At 42.1% G+C, this 15,160-nt stretch overlaps 1 protein-coding gene across 1 annotated transcript in view; it reads right to left on the bottom strand.

The window, feature by feature from the left end:
• The window catches only part of STON1 (stonin 1), a 64,169-nt gene that overhangs the window by 13,519 nt on the left and 35,490 nt on the right, over positions 1-15,160 (bottom strand). The window contains exon 3 of the mRNA XM_025354274.1: positions 2,552-4,528. Within this exon, the coding sequence (XP_025210059.1) occupies positions 2,552-4,481 (1,930 nt within the window). The 5' untranslated portion in view covers positions 4,482-4,528. The remainder of the gene's footprint in view (positions 1-2,551; positions 4,529-15,160) is intronic.

Below are 15,160 nucleotides of genomic sequence, written 5' to 3'. Positions count from 1 at the left end.
TAACGTGATTCTTGAGAATGCTGTGGGGTGAAATTTGGCATTAATGAAGAAGGGTGTGGGGTGTCAGGAAGAAAGACAATGTAGGAACTTCCCTTCCGCACAGGGTCTTGGAGCTCCTCAGCTCACCACGCCTGTGTCTCTCACCTGAAGGATCCTGCCCATAGCTCAAGCTCTCATCAGTCAACAGATGTTAAACCAACAAACAGAGAGTCATGGACAAGGTCCCATGGCCTCCAGGGTGCGGGCAGTGCTGCCCCTCAAGTCAATTGTAGTCTGGGGCTTGCTCTTCTGGTTCTACAACTTTACAACACCTGGAGAGCAGTGTTCTTCCCTCTGGCTACACCTTATATCTGGAGAGATCTTCAAACAAATACCTGGCTCCCTCCCCCAACCCCTGCCAGAGATTCTGGTTTAATTAGCATGCAGTGAAGCCTGAACATTGAGATTATTTAAAAGCTTTCAAGTTATTCTAATATAGTCAGGTTTGGCCAGGCATGGTGGCTCACACCTGTAATCTCAACATTTTGGGAGGCCAAGGCGGGTGGATCACTTGAGGTCAGGAGTTCAAGACCAGTCTGGCCAACATGGGAAAACCATGTCTCTACTAAAAATACAAAAATTAGCCAGGCATGGTGGCTCATGCCTGTCGTCCCAGCTACTCAGGAGGCTGAAGCCGAAAGAATCACTTGAACCTGGGAGGCGGAGGTTGCAGTGAGCTGAGATCACACTGCACTCCAGCCTGGGCAACAGAGTACTCCATCTCAAAATAATAATAATAATAACAATAATAATAATAATAATATAGCCAGGTTTGAGAAATACTGCCATAAGGCCACCCCAAAGAAAAATGCTTCCTCTGAAGTCCACAGCCTGGAGGGTCCTAGATGAGCTAGATGAGCTTAAATTTCTCTGAAGGACTACAGCAGCTATGAGCCATCTGGAAACAGGGATCAGATTTTTATTTATCTTTACCCCCAGCACTTGATGTGGCACTTGGTACACAGTAAGTGCTCAGTAAAGATTTGGATGGATGGGCCAGGTGCAGTGGCTCACGCCTATAATCCCAGCACTTTGGGAGGTCAAGGCGGGAGGAACACAAGGTCAGTTTGAGACGACCCTGGCCAATATGGTGAAACCCTGTCTCTACTAAAATACAAAAATTATCCAGGCATGGTGGTGGCTGCCTGTAGTCCCAGCTACTCGGGAGGCTGAGGCAGGAGAATCGCTTGAACCCAACAGGTGGAGGTTGCAGTGAGCCGAGATTGTGACACTGTACTCTGCCTGGGTGAGAAAGTGAGACTCCGTCTCAAAAAAAAAAAAAAAGAAAAAAGAAAAGAAAAGAAAAAGAAAAAATGATTTGGATCAATGGATGGATGGATGGATGAATGAATGGATGGATGAATGCAACAACTCAGGTCCCCCAACTCTGCCCCCAGTTTAACTCTAGAGACCAGTAACCAGTACTCTGCTAGGGGAAAAGAAAAAACAAAACAAACAAACAAAAAAACCTCAACTAAATAGGGAAGAGCTCTAGTTTTAAAATTTGGTTTTTGACTTTATTATATTATGCCCACTACTAACTTACTACTCCAAAATAAATGTGGTACTATAACTGTCTTTTCAAGTTCTGACTTCTAGATAATTTTTTCTTTACAAAATTTTAAAAATTAACTGAATTTTTAACACTCAAATATGTCCACCTCATTCTTTTAAAACAACCAGTTGAGGCCAGATGAGGTGGCTCACACCTGTAATCCTAGCATTTTGGGAGGCGAACGTGGGAGGATCCCTTGAGCCCAGGAATTCAAGACCAGCCTGGGCAACATTGGGAGACCCTGCCTCTACTAAAAAACAAAATATTAGCCAGGCATGATGGTATGCATCTGTAGTCCCAGGTACTGAGGAGGCTGAGGCAGGAAGATCACTCGAGCCTGGGGAGTGGAGGCTGCAGTGAGCCATGATCGTGCCACTACACTCCAGCCTGGATAACAGAGTGAGATCCCATGTCAAAAACAAAAACCATACCAGTTGAGATGGCCAAATGGGTGAATTCAGTCAACAAAAATCAATTTGGGTAAAAAGGAAAGCAGTCTTATTTCAAAGAGCAGGGAGCAAACCTAAGGAAGAAGTGGTATTGGCTGAGAATGCAAAAAAGTTCAGGTATATTCATGGATGATAGATCTTTAAAGATTAATTAGGGAATCTCAGCTATATTAGAAACATTTTTAACATTTGAAGTTGATGAGTTAATCTCAACCATGGATATTAACGAATTTTCTCTTAGTGCCACCATCCACAACAAATTCCTAGCCTAGCATGGTATTTCATATGACATTAAAAAAATGTTAAACAGTTAAACTTATCTGGTAGGAATAGGTGCAAAAGGAAACAAATAAACCAGCTCTTGAGCTAAATGTTCCATCTCCCACCCCAAAGCGTGGCCTCAGCTGACAAATTGCCATCTGTCTCTATCTGGTTTCAACCCAAAGAGGAAGGTGAGAATATTTAAGCTATTTCCCATGAAAATAAACTTGGGGTATTGAATATTTACTTGAATTTTTGTCTGGAAGCCGATCTATCTTCCATACCACTGCCTGGTAGGCACTCTCATATTTTGCTGACCCCACAGTGACTTGAATGACAGGTTCAGATTCAAGTTCATGTAAACTCCCCAGACAGGCCCGGCGGTTCATTTTGGCTTTCAGAGACTTCTGCCTCTGGAGATTCATGGTCCAAAGGGCCTTGATCCACTGCGATGGGACAGGAAAGTGTATCATTATATTGTCACAGGACCTTAAGGAACCAGCATGGGATGACCTCTGCGCCAATGGGGCCATGTTGACAAAAGCCTGAAGTTCCACATATGCTCCCTGGACAACCACTACAGACTTCAAGGAAAACGGAAGATCATCCCCATTATACAAAGTCTTGAAACGCATCAGCTCACACCGGCAGGCATCCAGAGGCACAAACTTAATGATTCTTGATTGCTCAAATTCTTGTACTTTCACACACTTATGAAAATGGTAGTCAAGAATATTAATCCCTTTTTTTTCTGAGTCCTTCTCAAAATAGGATTCATCTCGCTTCGGCAGCTCAAGGTCATTCAAGGTTAAAAAGCATTCCAGGTTCCCATTTACAAAGCAGAGGCAATAAATTTGAGTTATCACAGCACTTTCAACTAATTTCCCTTCTTTTGTGACTTTACCCCAAAAGTTGTCCACAATTTCTAAGGAAATTTCTTGCTCCTCATAGTTCTTTTTTGGTTTTGAAATAGCTGGCAACTTCATCAGCTCCTCCTCCACAGTAGTCAGAAAGTCAAGGAAGTCATGGTACGATGTGGACCCCAACTTCAGCATCTGCTCTATGTCTGGTTCATGAACTACTTCTGTCTTAGAATGGTATTTCCTTTTTTCTGTGTAAGACACATGTTCAATCTTCACAGTATGGATTTTTCCTGCTACACTGAAGTTCTCAACCTTGGGTTCAGAAAGCCTACAATATGGATCAAGCTGTATCTCTTTAAAAGGTTTTTCTAATCCCTGTTCATAATACATCTGCAAAATTCCTCCAGGCAAAACGTTCAGAAAAATTGGTCCCCATTGCCGGGAAGACATCATATTCTTCTTCTCAGGAATTCTCAGCATGAAAGACCATCCAGCTTTTGGCTGACTCCTGAAGAGTGCATGAGGGACAAAGGAAGAGGCATTTTCTTCAGCACATAGACAGTGCATAGACAAACTTCTAAGTGAGTCTTGGTTCTCAGCTGACTGGAGATGCTCAAGCTTCTCACAGATATAGTTGAGTGAACACTTATTTAGGCTTTTTTGATCATTAGGCATCTCCTTGTCTCTTGATGAGAACATCTTTTTGCTTCCTGGTGGGTCAAGGGTGAACTGGGAATCACTGCCTTCATCTTTCCAAAATGGACTTGAAAAAGCACAGTCCTCTCGAAAATACTGAAACTGGGGGAGATCATCACTTTGGAATCCTAGGCTTTCAGCCTGGTGAGGGTTAACTTCATCTGGAAGACCTACTTTGGGAGCTGGATGTGTACATGAGTGGTCACTGGGCAACAAGGCATGGGATGAACATGTTGGTCCGGTAGTCAGTAAGGAAGATTCTCCTCCTGATATTGTGAGTGGGCTGTCTGAAGATGATTCTGGAATAGGATAAAGCACATGAGTCCCTGCTTTGGGGATGCCAGGAAAACCTGGGAAGTCTTTGGTAGGTGTAGAAAGAGGAGAGTTACTTGGAGGTCCTGGACTGAAATAAAAGTCTACAATGGGGGAGGAGAGAGGGGTGCTGCTGGTGGAGGAAGGTCCACTGGGAAATTCCTTGAGGCCAGGAAGGTTCAGCTTCAGTCCATTTGGTCTACAGACACCTTGATTCTCCAGAGGAAAATTCTTTGACTTTTGAGAAGATTGGAAAGCAGGATCATCATCAAAGGTGACCCAGTTGCCTGGGTTTGTGGAGCACATCTTTGGGATCAGATTGTGGTCTTGTCAAGAAATCAAATGGGTTGTCTCTGTTAAAAAAATAAAATAAAGAGAAAATAGGCATACAAAATGAAGGGGGGAATCATTACTAAAGGTCTTTAGTTCTGATAAATATTTGGATGTAAAAGCATCCAGATTTACAGATTAACCAAGTTCAAAGAAATGCTTAAAAATTATAATTCTGTTGGTGGCTAAGTGGATTTAAAAAAAAAAAAAAAAACCATGATCCAACTATATGCTGTCTATAAGGGACTCACTTTAGATTTAAGGACACACATATGCTGAAAGCGAAAGGATAAAAAAAGATATTCCACGCAAATGTTATCTAAGAGAGAGCAGGAGTAGCCATACTTAAGCAAAATAAACTTTAAGTCAAAAACTATCATAGGAGACAAAGAAGGACATTATATAATGATAAAAGAGTCAATTCACTAGGAAGACATAACAATTATAAATATATATTAACCCAGCTGGGAATAATGGCTCATAACTGTAATTCCAGCACTTCGGGAGGCCGAAGCAAGCGGGTCACCTGAGGTCAGCAGTTCGAGACGAGTCTGGCCAATATAGCAAAACCCTGTCTCTATAAAAAAATACAAAAATTAGCCAAGCATGGTGGTGGTCACCTGTATTCCCAGCTACTCGGGAGGCTGAGGCAGGAGAATCACTTGAACCTGGGAGGCAGACGTCGCAGTGAGCTGAGAAAGTGCCACTGCACTCCAGCCTGGGTGACGGAGTGAAACTCCATCTCAAAATATATGTATATTTATATATCCAACATCAGAGCATCCAAATATATGAAGCAAGCATTAACAGAATTGAAGGGAGAAACAGATAGCCACTCATTAATAATTGGAGATTTCAACATCATACTTTAAACAATACACAGAACATCCAGACAGAAGACCACTAAAGAAACAATAGACTTGAACACTATAAACTAAACTAAACTGGCAGACCAATACAGAACATTCCACCTAACAGCGGCAGAATACATATTCTTCTCAAGCACACACAGAATATTCTCCAAAGCAGATCACATGTTTGGTTACAAAACAAATCTTAACAAATGTGAGAAGACTGAAATCACACAAACATTTTTTCTAACCACAATGGAATAAAACCAGAAGTTAATAATAGAAGGAAAACTAAAAAATTCACAAATATTTGAAAATTAACATACTCTTGAACAACCAATGGATCAAAGAAGAAATAAAAAAGGAAATTAGAAAATATCTTGAGACAAATTAAAATGAAAACATGGCACACCAAAATTTGTGGGATGCAGCAAAAGCAGTACTCAGAGGGAATTTTATAGCCAAAATGTGCCACTGCACTCCAGCCTGGGCAACAGAGCGAGACTCCATCTCAGAGAAAAAAAAAAAAAGAAGAAGAAGAAAGAGAGCTGGGTACAGTGGCTCACATCTATAATCCCAGCACTTTGGGAGGCTGAAGAGAGCAGATCACCTGAGGTCAGGAGATCGAGACCAGCCTGGCCAACATGGAGAAACCCTGTCTCTACCGAAAATACAAAAAATTAGCTGGGCATGGTGGCACATGCTTGTAATCCCAGCTACTCAGGAGGCTGAGGCAGGAGAATTGCTTGAGCCTGGGAGGCAGAGATTTCCGTGAACAGAGACTGCATCATTCCTCTCCAGTCTGGGCAACAAGAGAGAAACTTTCTCTCAAAACAAAAAAAAAGTGGTGTTGAAAAAACTTGATATCCACATGCAAAAGAGTGAAACTAAACTGTAATCTTACACCAGAGATGTCCAATCTTTTGGCTTCCCTCAGCCACATTGGAAGAAGAAGAATTAAGGCCAGGCACAGTGGTTCACGACTATAATCCCAGCACTTTGGGAGACCACGGTGGGTGGATCACCTGAGGTCAGGAGTCCAAGACCAGCCTGGCCAACATGGTGAAACCCCCTCTCTACTAAAAATACAAAAAAATTAGCCAGGCCTGGTGGCATGCAACTGTAATCCCAGCTACTCAGGAGGCTAAGGCAGGGGAATTGCTTGAACCTGGGAGGCAGAGGTTGCAGTGAGCCAAGATTGTGTCACTGCACTTCAGCCTGGGCAACACAATGAAACTCCGTTTCAAAAAAAAAGATAAAAGATTTAAACATAAGACTTGAAACTATAAAACTCTGGGGTTTTTTTGTTTGTTTCTTGTTTGTTGTTGTTGTTGTTGTTGTTTTTGTTTTGAGACGGGAGTCTTGCTCTGTCACTCAGGCTGGAATGCAGTGGTTGGATCTCAACTCACTGCAACCTCCGCTTCCCTGGTTCAATTGATTCTCCTGCCTCAGCCTCCTGAGTAGCTGGGATTACAGGCATGCACCACCACGCCCAGCTAATTTTTGTATTTTTAGTAGAGACGGGGTTTCCTCATGTTGGTCAGGCTGGTCTCAAACTCCTGACCTCGTGATCTGCCCGCCTTGGCCTCCCAAAGTGCTGGGATTACAGGGATGAGCCACCGCGTCCAGTGAAAACTATAAAACTCTTAGAACAAAACGCAGAGGAAAATCTTCATAACATTGGTCTTGGCAATGATTCCTTGGATATGACAGCAAAGCACAGGCAACAAAAGCAAAAACAGAGAAGTGAGACACCATTAAACTTAAAACTTTCTGCACAGCAAAGGAAACAATCAACAGAGTAAAAAAGGTAACATAAAGAATGGAGAAAATATTTGCAAACGGCATTTCTTATAAGGAATTAATATCCAAAACATATAAGGAACTCAATAAACTCAACAGCAAGAAAATAAATAATGCAATTTAGTAATTGGCAAAAGTACTTGAATAGACATGTCCCCAAAAAAGACATACAAATGGCCAGAAAGTATATGAAAAGATGCTCAACATTACTAATCATCAGGAAAATGCAGATCAAAACTACAATGAGGTATCACCTCATACCTTCTAGAAAGGCCATTATTTTCTTTTTTCTTTTTTTTTTTAAATGATAACATGGCCAACCACAGTGGCTCACGCCTGTAATCCCAGCACTTTGGGAAGCTGAGGCAGGAGGATCACTTGAGGTCAGGAGTTCAAGACCAGTTGGTCAACATGGTGAAAACTCATCTCCACTAAAAATACAAAAATTAGCTGGGTGTGGTGGTGGGTGCCCGAAATCCCAGCTACTCAGGAGGCTGAGGCATTAGAATCACTTGAACCCAGGAGGCAGAGGTTGCAGTGAGCCGAGATCCCACTGCACTCCAGCCTAGGAGACACAGTGTGACTCTGTCTCAAAAAAAAAAAAAAAAGGAAAACAACGAATCTTGGCAAGGATGTAAGAAATTGGAACCCTTGTTCATTGTTGCTGCGAATGTAAAGTGGTGCAGCCACTATGAGGAATAATATGGAAGGCCCTCAAAAAATTAAAAATAGGGCCAGCTTTGGAGGCTCACACCTCTAATCCCAGCACTTTGGGAGGCTAAGACAGGTTGATCACCTAAGACTAGGAGTTCGAGACCAGCCTGGCCAACATGGTGAAATCCTGTCTCTACTAAAAATACAAAATTAGCCAGGCATGGTGGCAGGCACCTGTAATCTCAGCTACTTGGGAGGCTGAGGCATGAGAATCACTTGAACCTAGGAGGCAGAGGTTGCAGTGAATGGAATATCATGCCATTGTACTCCAGCCTGGGCAACAAGAGCAAAACTCCATCTCGGAAAAAAAAAAAAAAAATTAAAAATAGAACTACCGTATGATCCAGCAATCCCACTTCTGGGTATTTATTCAAAAAATTGAAAACAAGGTCTTGAAAAAATATTTGCACTCTCATATTCACTGCATCATTATTTACAATAGTCAACAGATAGAAACCACCTAAATGTTCATCGATGGAAGGATGCATAAAGAAAATGCAGTATATTCATACAAGAGAATATGATTCAGTATTAAAAGGAAGAAAAGTCTGACGCAGGCTGCAACATAGATGAACCTTCAGCACATTATGCTAAGTGCAGTAAGCCCATCACAGAAGGACAAATCCTACATGACTCCTCTTATACAAAGTATGTAAAGTAGTCAAACTCATACAGCAGAAAGTAAAATGGTAGTTGCCAGGAACTGGGAGAAAGTAAAAATAGGAAGTTGTTGTTCAGTGGATATAGTTTCAGTTATGTAAGATTAAAAAGTTCTAGAGATTTGCTGTACAACAATGTGCATATCGTTCATAATACTGTTTTGTACACTTAAAAACTTTTAAGAGAGTAGATCTCCTGTTACGTAGTTTCATTTGCCACAATTGAATAAAACTGGAATACATTTGAATCAACTCAATAAATCTTTATCTGAGTGATCACTATGTACCCAGACCTTGTTAGTATTGTGAAAAACACAGGAGGAGAAGATTAAAAATCCAATTTATAATGAACTTATAACCCACTGGCAGTACAAAAATATGTGAGGTTTACAGTTTAGAAGCATTTCCAAATTCACAATCCCATTTATCAAAAACACCCTGTAAAGTGTATTATTATTCCTGTTTCATAGCTGAGATGCCTTGGCTTCAGGTTCATTGCCTAAAGTCGCCCAGCCAGTAAGAGGTAGAGCCAGAATTTTTTAAATAACAGTTTTATTGAGATATAATTCCTATACCATGAATTCACCCTTTTAAAAAAAAGTGTCAATTCAGTGGCTTTTAGTATGTTAACAGAATTGTGCAACCATCACAACTATCAAATTCCACAACATTCTTTTTTTTTTTTTTTTGAGATGGAGTCTCGCTCTGTCGCTCAGGCTGGAGTGCAGTGGCACGATCTCAACTCACTGCAACCTCTGCCTCCCGAGTTCAATTGATTCTCCTGCCTCAGTCTCCCAAGTAGCTGGGATTACAAGCACACAGCACCACACCTGGCTAATTTTTGTATTTTTAGTAGAAATGGGGTTTCGCCATGTTTGCCAGGCTGATCTTGAACTCCTGACCTCAATTGATCCACCTGCCTCAGCCTCCCAAAGTGCTGGGATTACAGGCGTGCGCCACTATGCCTGGCCAAATTCCACAACCTTCTTTTCATCCCAATAATAAACCTTGTATACTTATTAGTAGTCACTCCACATACTCCCCTTCCCACAGGCCCTGGAAACCACTAAACTACTTTCTGTCTCTGTGAATTTGCCTATTCAAGACATTTCATATAAATTGAATCATACAGCACATGGCTTTTGTGTCTGGCTTCTTTAACCTAGCATGTTTCCAAGGTCATCCATGTTGTAGCATATGTCACTGCTTCCTTCCTTTTTAAGGCTGAATAGTAGTTCATTGCATGGAAATATCACACTTTGTTTATCCATTTATCAGTTGATAGACATTTGGTTTGTTTCCACTTTTTAGCTATTTTGAATAATGCTGCTCTGAATATTTGTGTATAAGTTTCGTGTGATCATTTCTCTTGAGTATGCACCTAGGTGTGAAAAAACAGGATTTGAATACAGGTCACTTCAGCTCAACCTGATACAACAAATTACTGAAATTAATCTAATGACACCAGAGGGAATGAAGTGTAAGGACCACAACACTGATGTGGGGCTTGGATAACCCAAATTCTAGGCATTGCTCTGTCACTCACTAGCTGTGTGCACAGCCTCTCCACACATTCAGTGATTACACTAGAATGAGCTCTGTGGTCCTTTCCAACTGCAAAGTGATGCTATGGTAGTTGACATCCAGTGGAAAATTTTGTCAAAAGCAGAAATTGTATTACCACTAAATACATGGGCTTTAGTGCTGGGATATTTATTTATTTATTTTTCAGAGGTGGGACCTTGCTATGTTTCCCAGGCTGGTCTCAAATACCTGGGCTCAAGTGATTCTCCTGCCTCAGCCTCCCAAGTAGCTAGGATAGCGCTAACGTCCAAACTGACAGAAAATGAAACTCCCTGAGATCTACTGATGTAAAAATGCAAACCCTGCTGGAATCATGCCCTTGGGAAAGGCCTATTTTTCTCTCTCCAGCCCACTGTCTTGCCTCCCCTTGTGGATAATGAAGCTTCCACCAAAGCAATCATTCAACCTTGGAAAACAGCCAACATAAAGAGTGAGAGGGCCTGGGGCTCCACTAGGGACAGAGCACTCACTGTTGCCATTTGCTGCATCCACACATTCCTGAGGGCACAAAAACACACAGCGGAGGGCAGCCCAGGCTGCTGGCTCTCTGGAGGCCATTTCACTGTCACTGCCCTCAGGCTGAAGTTGCTGTGAAGCACCTTCCCTCAGAGCAGGGAGAGCAGGGTTTCGTTGGGACGCACCAGGAGGCTCAGAGGTGGGAAATCAGCAGCACTATTTCTCACCCTCTTCAGAAGGCATCCAGCCAAAATAACTCCTCCTATGGGATGACAGTTCAGGAAAATATTTACTTTAGTTGGGTTTATTAAAAAGAAAAGAAAAAGAGGAAATAATTCCATTTCAGACCAAATAAGATTCTGATGTATGCCAAAAATTTCACCTCATCAGTTTTCCTTGTAGCTTCAAAATTAGCAACAGTGGTGTTGGTTTCTTCAGTTTTTGCTTATTATGAGACAAATAAACTGATTTCCATAAGCAAGACAAAAGAAATCAAGCCCATTACTTTGTAAGCAGTCCTGAATTTTTTTAAAGCAAACCTTACACAAAAATCTCCTAACTTGAACCCCAGATCTATGCAAAGTGCACTCCTACCCCCTCACTGTCCACATTTCACCCCTGTCCAGGATTCTTCCAAAGGAAGCAGTGAGCAAATGTGATGTGAGTTTTATTCAACCAAATGAAACTTCATATGACGCCCAATAGGAACCCAAACCTTTATCCTAGAAGTTTGATACTACTCTGGAGTCAGCAGCTCTGATTCCCCATTGTGGAGGGGAGGCCTATTTCCCACTGTGCTCCTCTTCCTCCCCTCTTCAATCTCTTGCTATCTTCCTTTATCAATCCTTTTTGTTTTTCCCCAAGACAGAATCTTCCTCTGTCACCCAGACTGGAGTGTAGTAGCACGATCTTGGCTCACCGCAACATCCACCTCCCGGGTTCAAGTGATTCTCCTGTCTCAGCCCCCTAAGTAGCTGGGATTACAGGTACCTGCCACCGCGCCAGGCTAATTTTTGTACTTTTAGTAGAGACAGGGTTTCGCCATGTTGGCCAGGCTGGTCTCAAACTCCTGACCTCAAGTGATCCACCCACCTCAGTCTCCCAAGTACTGGGATTACAGGCATGAGCCATTGCACCTAGCCTATCAATCCTTTTTACACTTGCTTCCATTTCTCTCACCTCTTTCACCTCCTCCTTCTCTATGACTTCATCTTTCTCTTCTGGTCTCAAAACTCACCAGCCAGTTGGCACAAAGTCAACAACTAAGATCAATTCCATGCATCACCTTCCTTCCCTTTCCTTCCCTCCTAATCCTCTCGTAGGAAAGGGGGCCACACCCTGTCCAGGGCCTTGGTCTGTTAGAAGCCTATTGGGTCTCTGAGAGATAAGAAGGCTCAGAGAAGTTTAGATGCATTTTCCTCAGTCATCTGCTACTTTAGCCTATGCACTTTGAGACATTGTAATCCAAGAGTATTCAAGTGGCAGCATCTATGTAACTTCAGTTTTGTTTTGTTTTGTTCTGTTCCTGCATTACAAGTAGGGTTGGTCTAGATATGTAACTGTTCCTCCCAGAAAGCCCTTCACAGGCAACATCTCATTTAAACTGCATGACAATCCAGAGCAGACCACAGCATCTGGGCACTTTCCCCAAACTCTCAAATCCAGTTAGTGCAGAGCTGGGAACCAAGGATTCCTGGCACCAAGTCCCCAGCTGCCTTCCTCTGAAGCAAAGATTCCTCTCTTCTGAGTCCCTGGCTTTTCCCTCAGCTGTGGACTCCATCCCAGCCTGCATGCCCCATACTTTTCAAAGGTCTGTTTTCAATCTGGAATACCCTGCAAATTCCTAGAGGACAATTGCACACAAAATTCAGAGACAAGGCCAGTCACGGTGGCTCATGCCTGTAATCCCAGCACTTTGGAAGGCCGAGGCAGGCAGATCACTTGAGGCCAGGAGTTCAAGACCAGCCTGGCCAACATGGCAAAACCCTGTCTCTACCAAAAATACAAAAATGAGCTGGGTGTGGTGTTGCTCCTCGCAGCTACTCAGGAGGCTGAGGCAGGAGAATCGCTCAAGCCCATGAGGTGGAGGTTGCAGTGAGCCAAGATCGCTCCACTGCACTCCAGCCTAGGGGACAGAGCAATACTCTGTCTGGGTAAAGGAAAAAAAAAAAACTTAGAGACAGCCCAAGACATCAAGACTCTGAATGAAGCCAAGAAAGAAAAGGAGAATGTATTATGGCGAGAATTTCTAGAAAACCATTTTGGAGGTTCAAAGGTTTCTAGGGAAGTGTTTGCTTCCTCTTTAGACTATTAGACATTTTCTTCAGCTGCCTGTTTTCAAAGTACTGAACTCAAGAAGAAATTAAAAGAAGACACACATGCCTATTCACACCAGGAATACCAAGGATCTAGGAAACAATGGTTTGCAACCTTAGACCTCAACATGTGAGACAAATGTCATTCAAAAGCCTAGCACGTGCTCTTGGATGTACCTGGAATTTAGCATTCCCCATATTTAGGGAAGCCCTGAACTAATTCATTGTCCCTACCATTTTAAGTGGTGATAGGAGGGTTCACACGAAGCATGAACAAAGGCTGCATTCGCATATAGTTCGTACACTCCACCCCTTTCTCCCACTTAAGAAATCATATTGGAATTATTATTATTATTTTTTTTTAATTTGAGACTGAGCCTCACTCTGTCACCCAGGCTGGAGTGCAGTGGTGCAATCTCAGTTCACTGCAACTTCTACCTCCCGGGTTCAAGTGATTCTCCTGCCTCAGCCTCCCAAGTAGCTGAGATTACAGATGCACACCACCACGCCCTGCTAATTTTTGTATTTTTAGTAGAGACGGGGTTTAGCCACATTGGCCAGGCTGGCCTCAAACTCCTGACCTCAAGTGATCTGCCTGCCTCTGCCTCTCAAAGTGCTGGGATTACAGGCATGAGCCACCATGCCCAGCCTGGAATTCTTGTAAGAGTATTATGGAGATTATCATGAATTGACTGTAAATCGTTTAAAAACACATCTTTCAGAAACAGCAATACCTTAAATATTATTACAAATTGATTATCCCTAATTCAAAAACCCAAAATCTGAAATGCTCCAAAATTCAAAATGTTTTGAATGCCAACATGACACTCAAAGGAAAAGCTGACTGCAGCATTTTAGATTTGGGGATGCAAATATTCCAAAATCCAAAAAAATTTAAAACACTTCTGGTCTAAGCATTTGTACTCAACCTGTAATAATATTGCAAATTACTTGCAACAAGCCCTACAAATAAGAAGCACTGGTATGGAAAAACAATCTCACAAAAAGGAATTTAAAGATAAAATCTTTCAAGCTATCATAGGAAAAAATTAATATATTCTTTGAGAATCAGACTGAAGCTTTTTCAAGGAAAGAGCATGTCTCATTTATTAAGACATTTTCCGCACTGTCTACAAATGTCTGACACAAATACAAAAAGCTTAATACATTTCTGATTGAATAAGTTTAAATGGTGTTTGCACTTTCCCACAAATTAAATCTGTCTACTTCCCTACCCAGTTCAAAGAATCACTGGATAAGACATTTTCCACACTGTCTACAAATGCCTGACACAAATACACAAAGCTTAATACATTTCTGATTGAATAATTTTAAATGGTTTTTTCGTTTTTCCACAAATTAAATCTCTCTACTGCTCTCCCCAGTTCAAAGAATCACTGGATTTTAGGGTTAGGAAGACATTGAAGGCATTCTGTTCAATTAACCACACTAACAAACATTTATCAAATAACTATGTGTTCATGGTGTGCTCAGGGCTGTAGGCTATATATGCATGATCTCATTTAATACTCACAATCTCATGAAGCAATATTATCATTATTTTGTAGAAGAGGAAAATAAGTTCAAAGAAGTTAAGTTACTTGCCTAAAGTTGCCCGACCAGTAAGACGTAGAACCTAGACTGTGACCAGGTCTGTCCAATCCCAAAGTCCATCACCCTGGAGATCCAGAGAGATCCAATGCCTTGCTGGTGTCAGGGGTCCTGGCTTTTCTGCACTTTCCACCACCCCACCCTTTACTAATGAAACAGCACCAGGGCAGAGCCACCACCACTTCCTGGAGCCAGGAGCTCTAGATTGGAAGGATGCTGTTCTCACCTGAGAAGAGCCTATTTCTCCAGCAAGCCCACCACACGTATCTGCCCCTTGGACATCAGGCTGTGGGAAAAGCAGACTCTGTGATAATTTTCCCCAAGGTTGCTCAAGAACAACAGCTCAGTATAAATTTGGGTCATTTCTGAGAATGGCTTTCATAACTCAGCTCGCCCTATTTCCTGCCCCTTCTTGACTGCATCAATTGGCTGTCCTACCCTTAGTGATGACCAATTTCTCAGAATTGTTGTCTAATAAATATATTTAGGTGCCCCGCCTCTCTTTTAGTGGCGATTCTGGTATTCTGTGTAATTTTCCAAACTTTGTGTAACTCCCTGCAAAGTCCATCCCTCCCACACCATCATCCCCTACTCTCCTCCATCCTCAAGGGTCTACTTCTGCCATTCTTTGCAGTTTTCCTCTACTCTTCTTCATAAACCAC

Source organism: Theropithecus gelada, chromosome 13 (assembly GCF_003255815.1).
Source record: "Theropithecus gelada isolate Dixy chromosome 13, Tgel_1.0, whole genome shotgun sequence".
NCBI classification, from domain to species: domain Eukaryota; kingdom Metazoa; phylum Chordata; class Mammalia; order Primates; family Cercopithecidae; genus Theropithecus; species Theropithecus gelada.
Note: the sequence above shows the minus strand (reverse complement) of the source record. Positions and strands in the feature narration are given on the sequence as shown.